The sequence below is a fragment of the Pseudochaenichthys georgianus genome, chromosome 20 (assembly GCF_902827115.2).
Source record: "Pseudochaenichthys georgianus chromosome 20, fPseGeo1.2, whole genome shotgun sequence".
NCBI classification, from domain to species: domain Eukaryota; kingdom Metazoa; phylum Chordata; class Actinopteri; order Perciformes; family Channichthyidae; genus Pseudochaenichthys; species Pseudochaenichthys georgianus.
In genome coordinates, this window is record NC_047522.1 from 17988220 (window position 1) to 18008219 (window position 20000).

A 20000-nucleotide genomic window follows, 5' to 3' on the forward strand; every position below is an offset into this window, starting at 1 on the left:
AAAACAAGACTAAGTTAGTCAGGAGAAACTGAACACAGGATGGATTTAGGAATGTGTGCGTGAGGAATTTGACCTTCTCACACACTCACTGCATACCTGTGATATTACCCTGTGAAAAGCCTTTCCCTGTATCATCACACTGTCATTATTTCCTCAATAAGTAATCTCGAGTCCCTCAGAGAAAAATATAATATCTGAGAAATATTTTTTGAATGCCGATTTGTCCTACAACAAAATCAAACAAAACTCAAAATCAAACTGCCACAGGGAGGAAATCCATCATCCAGACAAAATGTACATTTGTGCAGCTTATTATTCATCTTTTGGACAACCACACACACAAAAAAAGAATGGCTTAGCGCCAGTGTTTTTCAAAGTGGGGGCCCCGACTCAAAGTTTGAGGGAAACAGGTTTTTTTTTTTTTTTAAGTTTGATTTTTTTAATGTTATTAATAACTGCATATCTAGAAAATCTATGTGTCCCTTGATGCCAATCTTTTCATATTTTTTGTTTTTGAATCTCACTACCGCCCTACAAGCCAATCAGAATCGAGCTGCCGCTACTGCGAGTGAAAATCTGCTCAGCTTTTGGAGCAAGTGAGAGATAGTGAATGTTTCGCTCTGCAGCTGGATGAGAGCATGGATGTAGCAAATGTCGCAGAATTGCTTCCATACATCAGATTTATTTCAGAAGACAACTTTGTTGAGGAAATATTATTTTGCAAAGCACTGGAAGGTAGGACCACATGAAGAGACATTTTCCAAGTTTTAGATGAGTACATCATCTCAAACGGACTTGACTGGTCTCGTTGTGTGGGTGTGTGTTCAGATGGGGAAGTGGGGCTATGACAGGCAAAGAAAGCGGAGTGACAGCTTTGATCAGGCAGAAGGCCCCAAATGTAGTGGTAACACACTGCATGCTCCATCGGGAGGCAGTTGTTCATTTAAAAAAAAATTGCAACAGGGGGGTCCCCGCCAGAGGATAATGCTATGGGGGTCCTTGGCATGGCAAAGTTTGGGAACCCCTGGCTTAGGCAACCTCTACCTTGTATAAAATATATACAATTTCACAAAGTGCCTGCAATTATTACATTACATTTAGCTGACGCTTTTATCCAAAGCGACTTACAATAAGTGCATTCGACCAAGAAGATACAAACTTGAAGAAAGCAGAATCATAAAGTACATCAGGTTTCATAGAGCCAAAAACATTTCAAGTGCTACTCAACTGGCTTTAGATAAGCCAGTCCTTTATTAGTATATAAGTGCTTTGTTAGTAATTCTTTGTTAGTAATTCTATCGCTCGAAGTGGAGTCGAAAGAGATGAGTTTTCAGTCTGCACCGGAAGATGTGTACGTTTTCTGCTGTCCTGATTTCAATGGGGAGCTCATTCCACCATTTTGAAGCCAGGATAGCAAACCCACATGTTTTTGCTGAAGGGAACTTGGGTCCCTCTCGCAGTGCGGGTGCAGCGAGCCGTTTGGCTGATGCAGAGCGGAGTGCACGTGCTGGGGTGTACGGTTTAACCATGTCCTGGATGTAGGAAGGGCCATTGTCTTGAAGTGGATTCTAGCAGTTACCGGAAGCCAGTGAAGTGAGCGGAGGAGCGGCATGGTGTGGGAACATTTTGGAAGGTTGAAGACCAGACGAGCCGCTGCATTCTGGATGAGCTGCAGAGGTCGGATGGCACATGCAGGTAGACCAGCCAGGAGGGAGTTGCAGTAGTCTAGGCGTGAGGTGACGAGAGCCTGGACCAGAAGTTGTGTCGCTTTCTGGGTCAGGAGGGGACGTATCCTCCTGATGTTGTAAAGAGTGTATCTGCAGCAGCGGGTTGTTGCAGAGATGTTTGCAGTGAAGGACAGGTTGTTATCTAGGATCACGCCCAGATTCCTTGCAGTCTGAGTCGGGAAACAACAGAGGTGCCGATGTTGATAGTCAGGTCAAGAGTGGGACAATCTTTTCCCGTAAGGAAAAGCAGTTCAGTCTTGTCAAGGTTGAGCTTGAGGTGGTGAGCAGACATCCACTGAGAGATGTCAGCTAGACAAGCAGAGATGCATGCGACGACCTGGGTCTCTGAACGGGGAAAGGACAGAATTAATTGGGTATCGTCAGCGTAGCAGTGGTATGACAAACCATGCGGGCTAATGACAGATCCGAGCGAGTTTGTGTACAAAGAGAAGAGGAGGGGACCAAGAACAGAGCCCTGAAGCTATGCTGTTAATATGAAGCTACAGCTTATACTAGCTCATCACAAAGTCTTACTAGTTAACACTGTTTTTACAGGGGAGTCAAGTAACAAGTATTTCTCAGTTATGCCCAACTTCCTTTATTTTAAACTGTTAAAACCAACTTTTTGCCGTACGTGCCGTAGTGTTTGTGTGGGTGTGTGTGTGTCTTTCTCTCTCTCCCTCTGACTTCCCAGGTGCAGCCTGATTGTCCCCAGGTGCAGCCTCTCCCCAGGTGCTCCTAATTCCCAATCAGGGCCTCCATATAGGACCAGAGGAAGACCGCAGTGAGGCCTCCTTTTTCCTCCTCTGGCTGCCTGTGTACAAAACTGTGTCTTGACGATTGATAGGAGATGTGCTCCTACCTAGATATATCGATTCTTTAGTATTCTGTGCAAGTTGGCTGGTGAGCCTGTGTTCCTGTCTTGTTCATTAAACGACCTGTTCGTTACTCCAGAGATCGGTTTTCTCTCTTTTTTGTCGTGCTTGGTCATCCTTGTGTTTTGTTACTCCCCTTGGTACCCCTAGACTTGGAGGGAACGTAACAGTTTAGCTAAGCAAAATAGGTACGATTTTGAGATCAGATTTCAGTTGAATAATTACCAGGTTTACGGAAAAAATGACTGGCCTTATATTTATGAAACTTGGTGGGAGATTGTAGTGTGAGCTGATAACGAACCAATGAAACTTTGAGGCGGATACACTTTTTTTTCCGGCATTTTTTTTTCCACTTCCAGATTCATGGCCTTGGCTGAGGTCTGAACTCTCCAAAGTGGCCTTCTAGATTTATATTTAACAGAGTGGTGGCAATCTTCTCCTTGAGTCATGCTCAAGTGTTAGAACGATGAAAAAGTTTAAATAGGATGGAGGTCAGTGTGTATTGATGTGCAGTATTCACACATTGGTTCCAAAGCTATCTTTAAAGGTCACATGTCATGGTCCTTTCTACTGATCATAATACCATTGTTGAGGGATATTACAATAGAAAAATACTGTGCAATTTTCCAAACTCACATTGTTTCGCATACAGCATCTCTGTAAACTACGTGTATTCACTCTCTCCACTAAACGGCTCGTTGGAGCTCTTGCCCCCCTCCCTGTGAGCCCAGTGTGCTCCGATTGACCAATCCACAGACTTCCTCACACACACACGCAGCTCAGCTGATGTCTCCTCCGGGCTGCTGCTGATAACAGACAGTTGCGATCGCGGCAAAATTCTCTCTGCAGACCCATTCTCACAGCGTTTATCAACCTTTTCCTTCTCAATATCAAGCCACACTTATTGTTTTTACTTCGGCTGAGACTTTGTGTGTGCTCGGGGTGATTCACAACGTCCGATTGTTTCACGTTGTGAATCGCGCTGAGCTCCGTGGAGGTGTGATTTCCTTGTTTAGCGATACACAGCCAAACTCACCCTGAGCACACACAGTCTCAGCCGAAGTAAAAACAACAAGTGGATTGGTCAATTTGGACCAATCAGCGGGGGGTTAACGTAACGGCTCCGCGGACTTAACGTAACGGCTCCACGGATTGGTCCATTTTGTTCCGGTTACAACATGACGTCCTGATGTACCCGGAAGAATCAAATGGATGATGACGTTTCACCAACGAGGCGTTTTGGGGAGTTCTTCTCTGTGTTAGAGTTTTACTCGCTACAGGGTGTACTTTGAGGGTTTTGACTCTGAACACCGTTTACATGCATAAAAACCTTCATAACACACAAGGGGACGGGTAATAACCGGAAAAGCATGACATGTCACCTTTAACATCTGCAAACAGTAAAATGCAGACAACGACCACAGACAATAGCCAAGGAAAATCCAGATGAAAGCCAGAAGGTGAATTCAAACACACACATGCAGATAAAACACACACACACAGCCAGGTAAAATACAAACACACAGTAAATAATCATAGCTTCAGGCTGATTTAAATTCAATAAAACAGATCTTAATCTTTAAACGTTCCTGTGTGTGTGTGTGTGTGTGTGTGTGTGTGTGTGTGTGTGTGTGTGTGTGTGTGTGTGTGTGTGTGTGTGTGTGTGTGTGTGTGTGTGTGTGTGTGTGTGTGTGTGTGTGTGTGTGTTTTTGTCTATTACAGTGAAGCCTCCTGAGGGGGATTAGCTTAAAAAGCAGCGTTCCTCTTCAGTCAAGGTCAAACAGAAGCACATCTAATCCTGGAAGACCGCACCTCATGCACACACAAACAAGTGTTGTGCACGCACACAAACACCTTTACATGCCTGTTAGAGCCCTTACTAACTGTCGGACCACACAAATAATAAAAACACCACAGAAGAAGAAAGTAAAGATATCAGGATCTGAGTCTTATTTAAACACCTGCAAGTTGCCAGCAGCTTAACATGCTAATAAATTTCACATTGGCATTTAGCACACAGGTGCACAAGTTTACATTTCACCCAGTATCATGAATATAATGAGTGCAGTCATTAAATACGTTTCACAAGTTGTACATGATCAGAATGATTGTCATTAGAATACATTTAATAGTTCACTTCCCCAGACAACACAGATCCAGCAAAATCCAAAGCATCCAATGTTTTTTAAATACTTGCCTGTGAAACGAGTTTCCCCATCATCCAAACCCATCAATTTGAGTAAATATTGTCCCCTTGAAAATCGTTATTGAACTGATTTTTACGGAGCCCCCTAGGGGACATGGAGAAGAAAAAATAAATTATTTGAAAAAAAAAATAATAATAATGTTTTGCGAGATCTCGCAAAACCCCTTTGCAGTTTGTAGACGGTCCCTAAGCACTCCTCCTCTCCCTCCTCCAGCTGCAGATTGTGATCAATTCTTGATGTTTAGCTCGGATGACGGCGCGTATCGAACTGTTCTGATAAAAACGACTCTGTAGCTCGTTGTCTACCTTGCTATGATTGTAAAGTCATGTTGTTTGTATTTTTACAACGTTATGTTCATGAGTTATTGATCCGCGAAATTCGAATCTGTCAATAACTCAGCTCAGAGGGACGTGCATGTCCCCTCGCTCTGAGTGTTCTCTTGAGGTGTCTTCACTTATGTGAAACCCTTTATATATACAGTCTATGTGTGAAACCCGTGCCTATTGCCAAGCACTGATGTTATATCTTTATATTTATGTTTTGCGATATCTCGCAAAACATTTATTTATTTTTTTGTTCAAATTATTATTATTTTTCTTCTCCATGTCCCCTAGGGGGCTCCGTAGATTTTGGATATTTGTACTTTAATAACCATTAATCTGCACTTCAATGTTGACCATTTTCTGGATCTTCTCGGGGATTCTTCAAATCCCGCCAAACTATGTGTGACGTCATTGCGGGCACAGTGCTCCAGCTGCACCGTTCAGGATCCCAGCATCTGCATGTAAACGCACGATGGCGCACACAGTAGCAAGCTCAGACAGCGATGACAGTTTAATTTTGAACGTGTCTGAGAGCTCATATGAGGCTGAAGGATCGGTTTATGTTGTATCTGTTAGAAGTTTAGGAATTAGGTGCGTTAATATGGGCGATAATACAGTCATGTAGCCAGTGGTGGACTGGGACTAAAAATCATCCCGGGACTCTCGACCGGCCCACTTCGGTACCGCTAGTAAATTGTCAACAGGGGGAGTGGGGGATGTGCTAGTGATTTATCCGACCGGCCCACTTCGGTACCGGCCAGTCCGCCACTGCACCCAGCACAGCCCACGTAAACTGTCAACGGGGGGGCCTCGCTGCGGGGAAACGATCGGAGTGGGAATAATAATAATAATAATAATAATCCGTGCATTTTATCCATTAATTTCCCCAACATTGTGGTAAAAAAAACACACGTTTAATCCATGTTGGTGTACAACTACAAAAAGCATCGGTTTGTTTTCTCATCAGGAAATGCAGACCGGCTCAAACAAACGATTTTTAAATCATCATCCTCACGATCATTTAATGTATCATTCCTGTTCATGTGTCTTCTCGCAATTATCACTGGCCTCGTGTATCTCCTAATCACTATAACCGGCCCGCTCTCGTCTATCCCACGTGCTCCTCTGAGATCCAGCATCTAGTTTCAGGCGGCCTGTGGAACTGCCAGTCAGCTGTTCCTAAGGCTGACTTCATCTCTGGCTTCGCCTCCCTGCAGTCCCTGGATTTCCTTGCTCTCACTGAGACCTGGATTACTCCATTCAACACATCCACCCCAGCAGCTCTCTCCACAGCATACTCCTTCTCCCATACACCCAGACCCACTGGCAGAGGAGGTGGCACTGGTCTCCTGCTCTCTCCCACATGGAGCTTTTCCCTCTTCAAGCTACCTAACTTCACTCCTTCCACCTTTGAATTCCATGCCGTCACAGTGACCCATCCTATACAATTAACCATTGTTGTTCTCTAACGTCCACCAGGCGCCTTGGGGGACTTCCTGGAGGAATTAGATAATCTCCTCTCACACATCCCTGAAATCGGCCCTCCCGCTGTACTTCTCGGAGACTTCAACCTCCAGACGGGGAAGATAGACGAACTAACATCTCTGTTAACCGCCTTTGCTTTCTCACTGTCTCCGTCCCCACCAACTCATAAAGCTGGCAATGTCCTTGATCTCATATTCTCAAGGAACTGCGCTACTTCTAACCTCTCTGTAAACCCGCTCCACACCTCCGATCACTTCTTCATTTCATTCTCTCTACCCCTTTCCAAACATAACAAACTAATCTCTTCGCATCCTGCACTTGTCCGCCGTAACCTCCGTTCCCTCTCCCCCTCTACCTTTGCCTTCTCGGTGCTCTCAGCCCTCCCTTCCTCTGACTCCTTCCAACTCCTGCCTCCAAACTCTGCTGCAGAAACTCTCCTCTCTACTCTCTCATCCTCTCTGGACTCTCTCTGTCCTCTCACATCTCGGCAGGCTCGTCAGTCCCCTCCTGCTCCCTGGCTAAATGACGCACTGCGTGCTAATAGAACCGTCCTTCGGGCAGCAGAGCGGAAACGGTGGAAATCCAAACATTGCGACGACCTCCTAACCTATCAGGCTCTCCTCTCCTCTTTCTCTTCTTCGATCTCTCAGGCAAAAAGCACTTTCTTTCAAGACAAGATCCAATCTTCCTATTCCAATCCTAAAAAACTATTTTCCATCTTCTCCACCCTCTTGGACCCTCCCAAAGCCCCTCCCCCCTCCTCCCTTCTGTCAAGCGACTTTGTTAACTACTTTGAAAAAAAGGTTGACGATATTCGCTCGTCTTTTTCTGACTCACCTTTACTCACCGCTGGATCACCTGACCGACGGTCAACCGGCACACTAACTACTTTTTCCCCTCTCTCGCCAAGTGAGGTTCTTACCCTCATTACCTCTGCCCGCCCTACCACCTGTCCTCTGGACCCTATCCCTTCAAACCTCCTTCAGACTATCGCTCCTGATATTCTACCGTTTCTCACCCATTTCATCAACACTTCTCTAACTTCTGGTCACTTTCCAAACAGTCTCAAGGAGGCAAGAGTAAACCCTCTCCTGAAGAAACCCACTCTCAACCCGTCTGATGTTATAAACTACAGGCCTGTCTCTCTCCTCCCGTTCCTGTCTAAAACACTTGAACGCGCTGTCTTTAAACAACTCTCCTGTTATCTCCATCAGAACAACCTTCTGGATCCCCACCAGTCTGGTTTCAAGGCAGGTCACTCCACAGAAACTGCCCTCATTGCTGTCACTGAGGAACTGCACACTGCTAAAGCAGCCTCCCTCTCCTCTGTCATCATCCTGTTGGACCTGTCTGCTGCATTCGACACGGTGAACCATCAGATCCTCCTTCGCACTCTCCAAGAACTTGGAGTATCAGGCTCTGCACTTTCCCTCCTCACCTCATACCTCAAAGACCGCACCTACAGGGTAACTTGGAGAGGGTCCGAGTCCGACCCTTGTCAATTAACTACAGGGGTCCCTCAGGGCTCTGTTCTTGGTCCCCTCCTCTTCTCCCTGTACACAAACTCGCTCGGATCTGTCATTAGCCCGCATGGTTTTTCATACCACTGCTACGCTGACGACACTCAACTAATTCTGTCCTTTCCCCGCTCAGAGACCCAGGTCGTCGCACGCATCTCTGCTTGTTTAGCTGACATCTCTCAGTGGATGTCCGCTCATCATCTCAAGCTCAACCTTGACAAAACTGAAGTGCTTTTCCTTCCGGGAAAAGATTGTCCCACTCTTGACCTGACCATCAACATCGGCACCTCTGTTGTCTCCCAGACTGCAAGGAATCTGGGTGTGATCCTGGATAACAACCTGTCCTTCACTGCAAATATCGCTGCTACAACCCGCTGCTGCAGATACACGCTTTTCAACATCAGGAAGATACGTCCCCAGCTGACCCAGAAAGCGACGCAGGTTCTGGTCCAGGCTCTCGTCACCTCACGCCTAGACTACTGCAACTCCCTCCTGGCTGGTCTACCTGCATGTGCCATCCGACCTCTGCAGCTCATCCAGAATGCAGCGGCTCGTCTGGTCTTCAACCTTCCCAAATGTTCCCACACCACTCCGCTCCTCCGCTCCCTCCACTGGCTTCCAGTAACTGCTAGAATTCACTTCAAGACACTGGTACTTGCGTACCATGCTGCGAATGGATCTGGCCCTTCCTACATCCAGGACATGGTTAAACCGTACACCCCAGCGCGTGCACTTCGCTCTGCATCAGCCAAACGACTCGCTGCACCCTCACTGCGAGGGGGACCCAAGTTCCCATCAGCAAAAACACGTGGGTTTGCTATCCTGGCTCCTAAATGGTGGAATGAGCTCCCCATTGACATCAGGACGGCAGAAAGCTTACACACCTTCCGGCGCAGACTGAAAACTCATCTCTTTCGACTCCACTTCGAGCGATAGAATGACTAACAAAGAACTGCTAACAGAGCACTTATATACTAATAAAGGACTGGCTTACCTAAAGCCAGTTGAGTAGCACTTGAACTGATTGGCTCTATGAAACCTGATGTACTTATATGATTCTGTTTTCCTCAAGGTTGTGTCTTCCTGGTCGAATGTACTTATTGTAAGTCGCTTTGGATAAAAGCGTCAGTTAAATGCAATGTAATCATATGTTCGCCGAATTGACATGAAAGCACTAATAAATGTAGTTTAATCCACTTGAGTTTACAACTACAAAAATAATCGATTTGTTTTTATATCACATTCCACGGGAGGAAATTCAGCAGCTCTCACTCCCGATTTTGAATCCTAATTTAATCATCATCTTCACCACGATCATTTATGTTTATGTTCGCCGAATTGACATGAAAGCACTGACAAATATGAATATACTGTAGTCAACTTCATTAAAACGTTATTAACGTGCCTAAACTCAGTAATTCACCATTTCTACGCATGACATCACACTTTGTCCGTGTTTGGCTCTCTCGCCGCACAGTGAAGCGTTCCCGCATTGACATCACTTCCGGCTTCCCCCAAAACTTCAAAATTAGTTGAAGGAATTTCCCCGCGATGTTCGAAATTATTGATATTTATCGGAACGGTATCGCAACTTATTTTTTAAACTGACGGTTCGAGATGACTAGTAGCCCAATATTTCATTGCACAACAGTTGTTGGGAGGCTGTCACAGGCTCTTTAAGGAAATATATGTTATGTCTGTAAAGTGAAGTGAGGGTGAGGCAACCAAGACACTAAAGGTTAAGATAAAGAAAGAAAATGGCAATAGTTTGTGAACTTGTAAGTTGCTAAAACAAAACATTTGTAATGACTTATTCCTTTAAATTAAAACTAAATTCTAACCCGACCCTCTTTGGCCTCATTTCCACTTCATGGTTCGATTCGACTCACTTTTGCACTTGCCACAACATCTAACACTTTGGATTTGGTAGCAGATACTTTTCTCTATTTTGTCTTCCACAGCAGATAGTACGTCCTGCGAGACCTTGCTAAATAATTTCAGAGGCAGCCAAACAAGGATTGTCTGCACGCTGTACAGTGTTGTTTTTGAGGTAATGAGGATAAATGTTAAAATAATGATGGAACTTTCGTGTGGTTTATCTTTATTCTTCTGCAGCAGTTGTTGTATACAGTGGAGAAGCCTAACAGACAGTTTGGCTGTAAGGGCAGATACAAATTGTTTTATTTATGTGCATTTCAACATCAGTGGTTCTAAACATTTGGTGTGTTTACAACCTGACCGCTCATCCTCCTGACCTGGCCAACACTACAAAACAAGTCCCAGGATGTAACTTATAAGGAGAATAATAAAAAGCAGTACTTTTCCATCCTGAATTAATTGCCTTTGTCTAAATAATGGAAAAGGACATAGTGTAAGAAAGACATGACCTCTGCAAAGAATGTAAAGCCTAGAAATAAAACTTCAGACCTATTGTGCATGAGGAAGACTTTCTTTGAAGGAGGTACATAACTAAGGAAGGTGAACTTTAGAGGAGATCATTCTGGGACGTGAAACAGGAAGTGTGTGATTGTGACAGGCTTTGCGTCACACTTAAATGTTTCCCCCAGCTCTCTCTGATCCGTCCTCCGTGACCTAATTTCTAGTCATCATGCCACAGAGGGAAGTGAGCAGGATTCCTCTTTTATAGGAGAATGTAGAACTGTCTGTCTGTCGAGGTGCCTTTATCAGTTCCTGTGTGTGTGTGTGTGTGTGTGTGTGTGTGTGTGTGTGTGTGTGTGGGTGTGTGGTGTGTGTGTGTCAGTAAAACACACACACACACACACACACACACACACACACACACACACACACACACACACACACACACACACACACACACACACACACACACACAACACACACACACACACACACACACACACACACCACACACACACACACACACACACACACACACACACACACACACACACACACACACAAGCAGTCCCACCCGGTCGATCATGTCCAGACTTGAGTGTTGCTCTGCAGGTACAGCTTTGTTGCATAAGCAGAGAAAAGAAAGAGGAGCTGTGCAGAATCACACACACACACACACACACACACACACACACACACACACACACACACACACACACAGAGAGAGTATTTGGTTAATATTGAGCTAAAAATCAAAATAATAAATTCTCACACACACACATTCCTACACTCTGCACAGAGCCACAAACAGCCACTGATGCTGCTGTCGCCACAACATCACGAAATGGCGGAACTCGCTGCTGTTGCGGTTATCATCGCTATTATGCACGGTGTGTGTGTGTGTGTGTGTGTGTGTGTGTGTGTGTGTGTGTGTGTGTGTGTGTGTGTGTGTGTGTGTGTGTGTGTGTGTGTGTGTGTGTGTGTGTGTGTGTGTGTGTGTGTGTGTGTGTGTGAGACGGAGAGGGAGAGAAATCGCGTGCATGTCCGTGCATCTGTATGCCTCTGTCTCGTGTGTGTGTGTGTGTGTGTGTGTGTGTGTGTGTGTGTGTGTGTGTGTGTGTGTGTGTGTGTGTGTGTGTGTGTGTGTGTGATCTGTCACTGAGCAGGCAGCTTAACATCTGCCCCACAGACACAGCGGCCTATTATGCTGTCTGACGCACGCGCACGCGTGTTGGTGCACGCACGCACACACGCACAGCAGCAGCAGCTCAGGGCCTCATCACATCACGTCCCAATTGTTAAGAAAAAAACAACAAACAACAACAGGACGGTCGGTGTGAGGCCTCGAGATCTATGCTATTTCCTCAATCGCTGCAGGGCGACGCGTAGATAAGGGAGAGGGTGATGATGGAGAAGGGAGGAAAGACTTGGAGGTGGATGGGGGGACAGGTGCTCAAAAGCCTCACACGCACGCTCACACATACACGCCACATGCACGCTCACACAGGAAGACATTTACCCGGAGTGCAGACAGGTCTATCTCGTCCAGACTCCGCGCAGGGGAGTCGCTCGCCATGGTGCTCTCGGTAGATCTCAAGATGGAAGCTTCCTCAACGACCATCGACCGGGAGGTGCAGAGCGGCGGGGGAAACACACACTAACACTCCTCTAAAATAAGGAATAAATACCCCAACCCACCCCCAGAATAATCCTCGTTCAGGCGATGCTTTCTTCGGGGGAAACGCGGCTCCAGGTGCTACATGCTGCTCGGTGCGGGGAATCCGGTATGGAAAACCAACAGTGCCATAAAACGCCACTATTTTTCTTCCCCGGCGCTACATACCTCCACCTCCACACCCAATGTGGACAGGACAGGAGAGAAATTGGGGAGGGGGGGGGGCGCACGCGCACACAGAGATAGAGGGAGCACAGTAGCAGCAGAGGCGCGGAGAGAGCGAGCACACACACCGTCAGTCCGTCCGTGCGCCTGTGAAGCGGAACAGCAGCGCGCTACCGGGAGGGGCCTGAAGGAGGCTGCGCTACAGACAGGGACGCCCACAATGTCTCACACACACACACACACACACGCACGCACACACACACACACACACACACACACACATACACACACACACCTTGAAGGAGGCACATTTAAGACAAAACTAAGTGGTTATCCATCAGAGCTGCAGGTTACAGTCTCATGAATTAACTGTCAGTAGGGAGCACCAAGTCTGCAGGTCTATCAGTGTGATACAGTACCACTTTTCCTTTGGAATACATATTTTATATTTGGGTTTACGTTTTACCTGTACCATTTTTGTTGAAAAACAGAAGACTGAATATTTTATCCAGTTTAAAGAGCATTTAGGGATCCTGGAAATACATTTAGAACAGCAATCAGTCTTCAAATATGCTTTAGGCTTTTCATATATCACCTGGAATTTAAGTTCTGCAAAATCTGATGCTTTGCTCCATGACTATAATGTCACGCACAACAAAAAAGCAAAAAAAAACACACCTTAACAGTCACACAGAAAAGGTTCCTCTTTCCATTTCAAGCCCAACCTCTTATGCTTATTTTCCTCTTCAGCACCAGGAACTACACCTGCCCTTTTAACCTGTAGATATAACTGCACCTTCAATCAGTGCATGTTGAGGTTTCAGAGCGTGCAGGGACACATTTGCAGATGCGTGCTTTAAAACACAGTCCTGATTTCACAGGTCCATTCGTGTCTGTGGGCAAACGAACACATGGGATAGCCATTTTTTTACGAGACAAGATACTACATTTAGTTTGTTTGTCAAGGGACAGTGTAAACAACCACTTGATTTCAGACTTGTCTCTTTTTTCTTTTATGGAGATATTGTACGATATTATTTGTATGAACTGATTGACAATCAGTTTGTAAATGTATAATCTGGAAAAGTAAATTTTAAAACATTTATAAAATTAATACATTTATTTATTTAATAATAAGTGCCTGTGTAAATGATAAAGATATTCACAAATTACTTTCATTTACTTGAAAATCTATTTTTGTATTCACTTGAAATGCATTTGTGTAGTTACAGATCATCTATAATTTTGCAAAACATTTTTTTACATTTGTTTTGTTTTGTATTATTCAGTAACTGTGGAGGCATGCGAGGAAAACTAAGTGTTGTCACAAATTCCAGGTAAACTGGGTGAGTAATTGATGAATAAATGTTAATTTGTAATCTCAGTTTACAAAGTTATTCACAACATTTCCGAGAATAAGTTCTGTTTCTGTCTGTGCATGCTCTTAAATCTCCACATACTGTACACCTGAATCACTGTGGAATAACAAAATGTCCTTCCACTCAACGAGCAAATAACTCTACACTATGTTTAAGGATGTAAACGGCAATTCATATTATGAGTGCGAGCCAGGTCACGTTCCCTTTTACAGTACTTACCGACAATAAGTTCTCAGGACACACCCTCTTCAGTTATGTCATGCAAAGGCACACAAGCACACGCATATTAAAATTAACTCTGTCAACATCAAAAGCTTCACACAGATTTGCATTGTGTTGCACTGTAAGGTGGTTCATTTTAATGTCTCCAGATCAGTGGGCTTTTGGGTGGGTTCACATATTTCAAATGCAAGTACGATTGCAAGATTTGAGGTTGACTGACCTTGATTAATTGATTGATAAATGTATTTCGAACAAGTAAAATAAATAATTACAAAACAAAAATGTTTGCAGTGCATAGTCATGTAAGAGAAAACCAAACAAAGTGACATTTACAACAACAACAACAACAACAACAACAACATTAGCAACATAAACAGTCCCACATCTAGTGACCTTAAAGATGAAAGTGACTGGATAATTGCAAAAAGGACTCAGATTGTGTTTCTTTGGCTCCATCATGTGGTGTAATGAGAGGTTCCTGCAGGGGGAGGAAGTCGGGACAAAGGAGGTTTTCTAAGGATAAAGTTGTTTTTTATTTGCATCAGACACATATTTTTATTTAGTAGCACAGGGACAAAGAGCAGAGGGAGAACTATTCAGAGAAGAGGAGGGGAGTGATACAAATGTTTCATGCTCTTAAATAATCCTACGGTGACTTTTATCTTGGTCTGATGCAAGCTCCTGATTATTTATATAATGGTTCAATGTTATGATTCTGCTTCAGCCAATGCCCCCTCTTTCTAGCTTAGAGTGGTTCGTAGTTTTAGCCTCAAAATAATGACACTGCCTATTCGTCAGAAAATATCCTAACAAATTAAATACAATTATTATAGCAATTTTGAGTGATTTTTATTTGATGTTTGTGTCTGCATTCATTTTTATTATTTTGTGTGTTTCGAACCAGTAATTTTTTCGTTTTCTGTTTATGGTCTGGATTAAAATAAACGAAATGTTAAAACTTTATCTTAAATAAACAAATGCTAAAATATATGAAACACAATATATATAAATCACTTATTTGACTTAATACCGCTTATTCTTTTCTGGTAGTTTAATCATAGACAAATTCATTTAAATGATATTATGTTCTTCTTTCTATACCAGACTACTTGTTTTTTGAGCAAATTATGAACCTGTAAAGTATTTACTGATTCATATATTTGGTTTACATAACATTTCACTATATGAGGTCTATAAATAACACCCTAAAAGTGCTGACAACAAATCATATACAAAGCGGAATTGTTGTTTGTGTACAGGGATTATCATGTTTATAACAATTTTGTATAACTACCACCACAAGGACACATTTTGAATGAAAAACTGAGGAATATTTTATTATGACTTATTACATAATTTATTTATTCCATCATTTCACAAAAAGCAACACTTGACTTGATACTGCAGATCATTCCGGGGGTCGCAACAAGAAAACAACAGTCTGTGCAAATAGTGCAATTTCATAGAGACACAGTGATTAAAAGCCAGACAGAGAAGACACAGGAGAGCGTTTCTCAACCTCAATAACACCAGGTGCTCCTGATCACTAATAAATAATCAAAAACAAATTAAACCCACCTTTGTGAATACGGTGTTTGCTTGTTTTTAGACCTTTTCTTTTAGATGGTTGTTATTGCACATAATCGCAAACTTTTACCATATGGATTGCCTTTTTAAGACAATTTTACTTGGCTGAATTGTGGGGTAACTGAAAATGTTCGTGATTTTTATCACAAAGATGTAAAACATGCACTGCAGCAGGAGGTAGAAACACAGGGAGGTAGAGAAAAAGATTAAAAAGCACATTTAACGTCCCATTATCCATAAATATTAACAGTAGAGAGGTGTATCTGGAGGACACACAGCTTGAAGACAGGCACACTGTTAGCATCGATAATGTCCATGGCTTTAAAGGCGACCATTGCAGGGTTCATGCGTTTTATCTGTAATGTTGAATGGCAACGAGCTGCTGTCATGCTGTCAACTACAAGTATCATCCAGTTTGTTTTTTGGGTCAAATATATATAAAAAAACAGCATCATGCAGATCACGAGGAAGACACTGAGAAACATTCGTGCTGACGAATTCAAGACATTTCAGAAATATAGAAATCCATAGACAGCATTTTTTCAAAAAAATCTGATCAATAGTTGCAACATAGAGTTTACAGTGGGAAGGCTATCATTTGTATCTTTAAAAAAACTATCAAAGTTAAACTTCAATTAGCTTGATATAACCACAAAAACCTGCAAAAGCAGATATGTTTTGGCCACAAGGGAGCAGCAGAAACTCAAAGGGCCAAAGCTGTTGAAGCAGCATTGTAGTAAACTTATTATGCATGAATATATGGGTTAAGGAACCATAGCACTTTATAGACTTCTGCAATTTCCTGGCAGTTTATTGGAAAGCAAAAAAAGAGAAAACACATTTCCCCTTTACAGTTCTTTCCAGTAAACCGATCAGGAAATTACAGACTGGTGAAATAAAAAGCTACAAACAGCATAAAAACAGGTCACTTAAGGCTTAACGTAGATCCACAGTATGAGGAATGTAAAATAAAGGATGTTCTGTTTCAACATCAGGCAACTGTCTTTCATCTTTGGCACTTTGGACATAAATATTAAAAGCAAGTCTTCAGAAATATGAGACAAAATGGCGAAATCCGGCTTCTTCTTCATTAATAATAATAATAATAGCTTGGATTTATATAGCGCCTTTCATGAGACCCAAGGTCGCTTTACAAAGAAGAACAGGAGTAGGAACAAACAAACAGTCAGACAGACAAAACAATGAATAGATTAGGGGCCAAAGGCCTTAGCAAACAGATGGGACTTGAGGGCCCTTTTGAAGGCGTGGGGATGTTGCGGATCTCCGCAGGGAGAGCGTTCCAGAGGGTGGGGGCTGCCACACTGAAGGCTCTGTCCCCGAAGGTTCGCAGGTTGGTGTGGGGGTGGTAAGCAGGCCAGAGTCTGAAGACCGCAGGTTCCGGGGTGGGGCATGTGGGCGGAGGAGGTCCGATAAGTACTGGGGGGCATGGGCATGGAGGGACTTGTAGGTGAGGAGGAGGATATGCGGGACTGACCGGCAGCCAGTGGAGATGGATGAGGGTGGGAGTGATGTGCTCCCTGGCAGCACAGTTTTAAACATACTGGAGCCTGACCAGGGTTTTGTTGGGGACCCCAAACAGGACACCATTGCAGTAGTCCAAGCGGGAGGTGACAAACTCATGGACTAGGGTTTCTGCAACCGACTCCGAGAGTGACGGTGGGAGTCTGGCAATGTTCCTTAGATGGAAAAAGGCCGATTTGGTAACAGACTTGACGTGGGAGTGGAAGGAAAGGGTGGAGTCAAGGTTGCAGGCTTCAGGAGATGGGGAGATGGAGCAGCAGTCAACCTCAAGGATGAAGTCACCAACCTTCCGGAGCAGCGACTTGGGTGCCACAACCATGAGCTCCGTTTTCCTGCTGTTGAGTTTGAGATAGTTGGACGACATCCAGGTTTTTATGTCGTGCAGGCAGTTGACGAGAGACTGAGGGGGGAGCTGGGAGGATGGAGTAGTGCTGAGATATAATTAGGTATCATCAGCGCAGCAGTGGAAATTGAGTCCGTGATGGCGGATGATCTGGCCGAGGGGGAGCATGTAAATGGTGAACAGGAGGGGGCCAAGCACAGAGCCCTGGGGTACACCGTGATTGACTGGGGCAGGGGGGTGAATTTGAGCCATTGATGGTTACAAACTGTTCCTTGTTATGGAGGTAGGATATGAACCAGGACAGGGCTGTGCCATTGACACCTAGGAGGTCAGATAGGCGGGTGAGGAGGATGGTGTGGGAGATGGTGTCAAACGCTGCAGAGAGGTCCAGGAGGATTAGGATGCTGAGGCGGCCAGAGTCAGCAGCAATGAGGAGATCGTTGGTGATCTTGATGAGGGCGGTCTCAGTGCTGTGTTGAAGTCTGAAGCCAGATTGGAAGGGCTCAAAGAGTTCATGGTTGGACATGTACAGATGGGGTTGGTCGGCGACCACTCTGTCCAGAGTTTTACTTAGGAAGGGAAGGTCGGAGATCGGCTGGTGGTTGTGGAGGTCGTCGGGGTCCAGGCCAGGTTTTTTGAGGATGGGGGTGACTGAGGCCATTTTGAAGCTGGTGGGGACTATACCAGGAGCCAGAGAAGCGTTGATGATGACCACCATGTAAGGACAGAGGGTGGGTAGGAAGTCCTTGACCAGGGCTGTGGGCAAGGGGTCCAGGGAGCAGGTGGAGGTCTTGGCCAAGCTGACCAGTTTGGCCACTTGGAGAGCATCCACAGGGGAGAAGGAGGAGAAGTTGCAATGGGAGAGGTGCGGCGCTGGGGGTGCGTTGCCAGGTGGCTGAGGTACAGGTAGTTAAAGTTATTTTAGTGTATTTTGCCAGTGCTACACGTTGCATAGTGTTGTTGGAGAAAGAAGGAGCGAAATGTTTAAAAAAGGAGATAAAGTGATATTCTGATGGTGAGGATCCATTTTTACCTTTCTTCTTCGACTATATTCTGTAAACTTTAGTCCAGGGATTGCGGAGTCTTCTGGTCCACTTCTTGCAGTGTTTGCATGTACATGTGTGTTTTATAACAATAATGTATTATTTATGCATATGAGTTCTGAAATTCTCTGCATTTGTTTTTTAAGTGTAATGTAATTCATGTGCATTCAGTGGCACTGCTGGTACTGAGGCTCTGTCCACAACCACAGCTAACGCCATTTTGGAAGTCATTGCTGGCGGTAAACAGAAAAACAAAAAAAATATAGATTTATTATTTTCCTTAATAAAGAGAAATTTGTTTGCTGTTGTTCAAGTGTTACATGCAGATCTTCTTTAGGATCAGCAGCTGTGACCATGAACATCTTAAAAGGAAAACGTTGCTTTATTACAACTTAGAGTATATTTGTATTATTGGTCCCCTTGGAATAATACCAGTTACCTCTGTGGAAACATTGGTATGGCTGCCTTTTTTTAGTTTGTATTTGAGTGTTGTATGTTTTGTAATAATGGACCAAGAGTCTCTTTAAATAAAGATAATTAGAAAAATATACAAATTCAATTGCTGTTTCTGCTGTTATATTTGTTGTACAATTTTGCATTTAAAACTAAAATAAAAGACGATATTGGCACCGCTGACTTAAAAAATATTAAAACAGTTTATCCAGATTATCTTAAACCACTATTTAGAGATGAAGTCGGTCTTTAAAAAGTGATGGATGTTTATAATCGAGATTACAGGATTTTAGTTTAATTTACTTGTCCAAAGTTTCTTTATTATCTGCTTGGTCATCTTACCACTTACATTAATAATAAATAACAATTACAACCCAAATTAAAAAAAGGAAATCAAACATCTGCTTATAATAACTACTTATAAGGCTTTTATCTCTCTTGCCTGCTATACAAATAAGTTTTGGGCTTAAACAAAATAAAAAAGCTGTTTTCTGCCACTTTGACCTCCAAAATGTCACCAGAGTGTGTTTTGATCCACCTGAAGGCCTTACTCTCGCTGAGTGTGAACACATGACCGTATAGGCTCGGGTTCTTCCTCCTCAGGTCCACACCTCCATGGGCATCATGGCCTCCTTGGACCCGATGGGAGGAAGCAGGTTCTCTTCACACAGGAAGTCGAGAGGAAACTGGACCAGAAAGCCGCGGATCTTCTTCAGCTTCTCCTGAGCCCGCGCTGGGTCCTCGGTGCACAGACCGGGCACGGCCAGGAAGCCCTCCAGATCCAGAATGTTCCGCACGTCAGAGGATGGTAGGCTGCGGAAAACCTGGAGAATAGAAGAAGGAACAAAACTTAAAAATTATTCAATTCTGACAATACATTCCTGACAACAAATCCGTTTTTTAAACAATGTTGGACTTATACATTTTGTTCATTTATTATAACATTATTTTGTTCTGAAAAACAGATGAACATTGCTGTTAGTAAATAATACTTTTTTTTAAAATAATAACAAAAACATTGAAATACAAAATAGAGTAAAATTAGGGAAATGGAAAATAAAAAAAAAAGGTGGTG

General features: G+C 43.7%; 2 protein-coding genes across 8 annotated transcripts in view; both read right to left on the reverse strand.

The window, feature by feature from the left end:
• Positions 1–12494, reverse strand: part of tnikb (TRAF2 and NCK interacting kinase b) — a 50460-nt gene extending 37966 nt beyond the window's left edge. For all 6 annotated transcript variants that reach the window (XM_071206956.1, XM_071206955.1, XM_034108408.2 and 3 more), the window contains exon 1: positions 12036–12494. In XM_071206956.1, coding sequence (XP_071063057.1) covers positions 12036–12137 — 102 coding nt within the window. In that variant the 5' untranslated portion in view covers positions 12138–12494. The remainder of the gene's footprint in view (positions 1–12035) is intronic.
• Positions 12495–15266: 2772 nt separating this feature from the next.
• pld1b (phospholipase D1b) overlaps positions 15267–20000 on the reverse strand; it is a 41994-nt gene continuing 37260 nt past the window's right edge. For both annotated transcript variants that reach the window (XM_034108988.2, XM_034108987.2), the window contains one exon: positions 15267–19749. In XM_034108988.2, the coding sequence (XP_033964879.1) occupies positions 19525–19749 (225 nt within the window). In that variant the 3' untranslated portion in view covers positions 15267–19524. The remainder of the gene's footprint in view (positions 19750–20000) is intronic.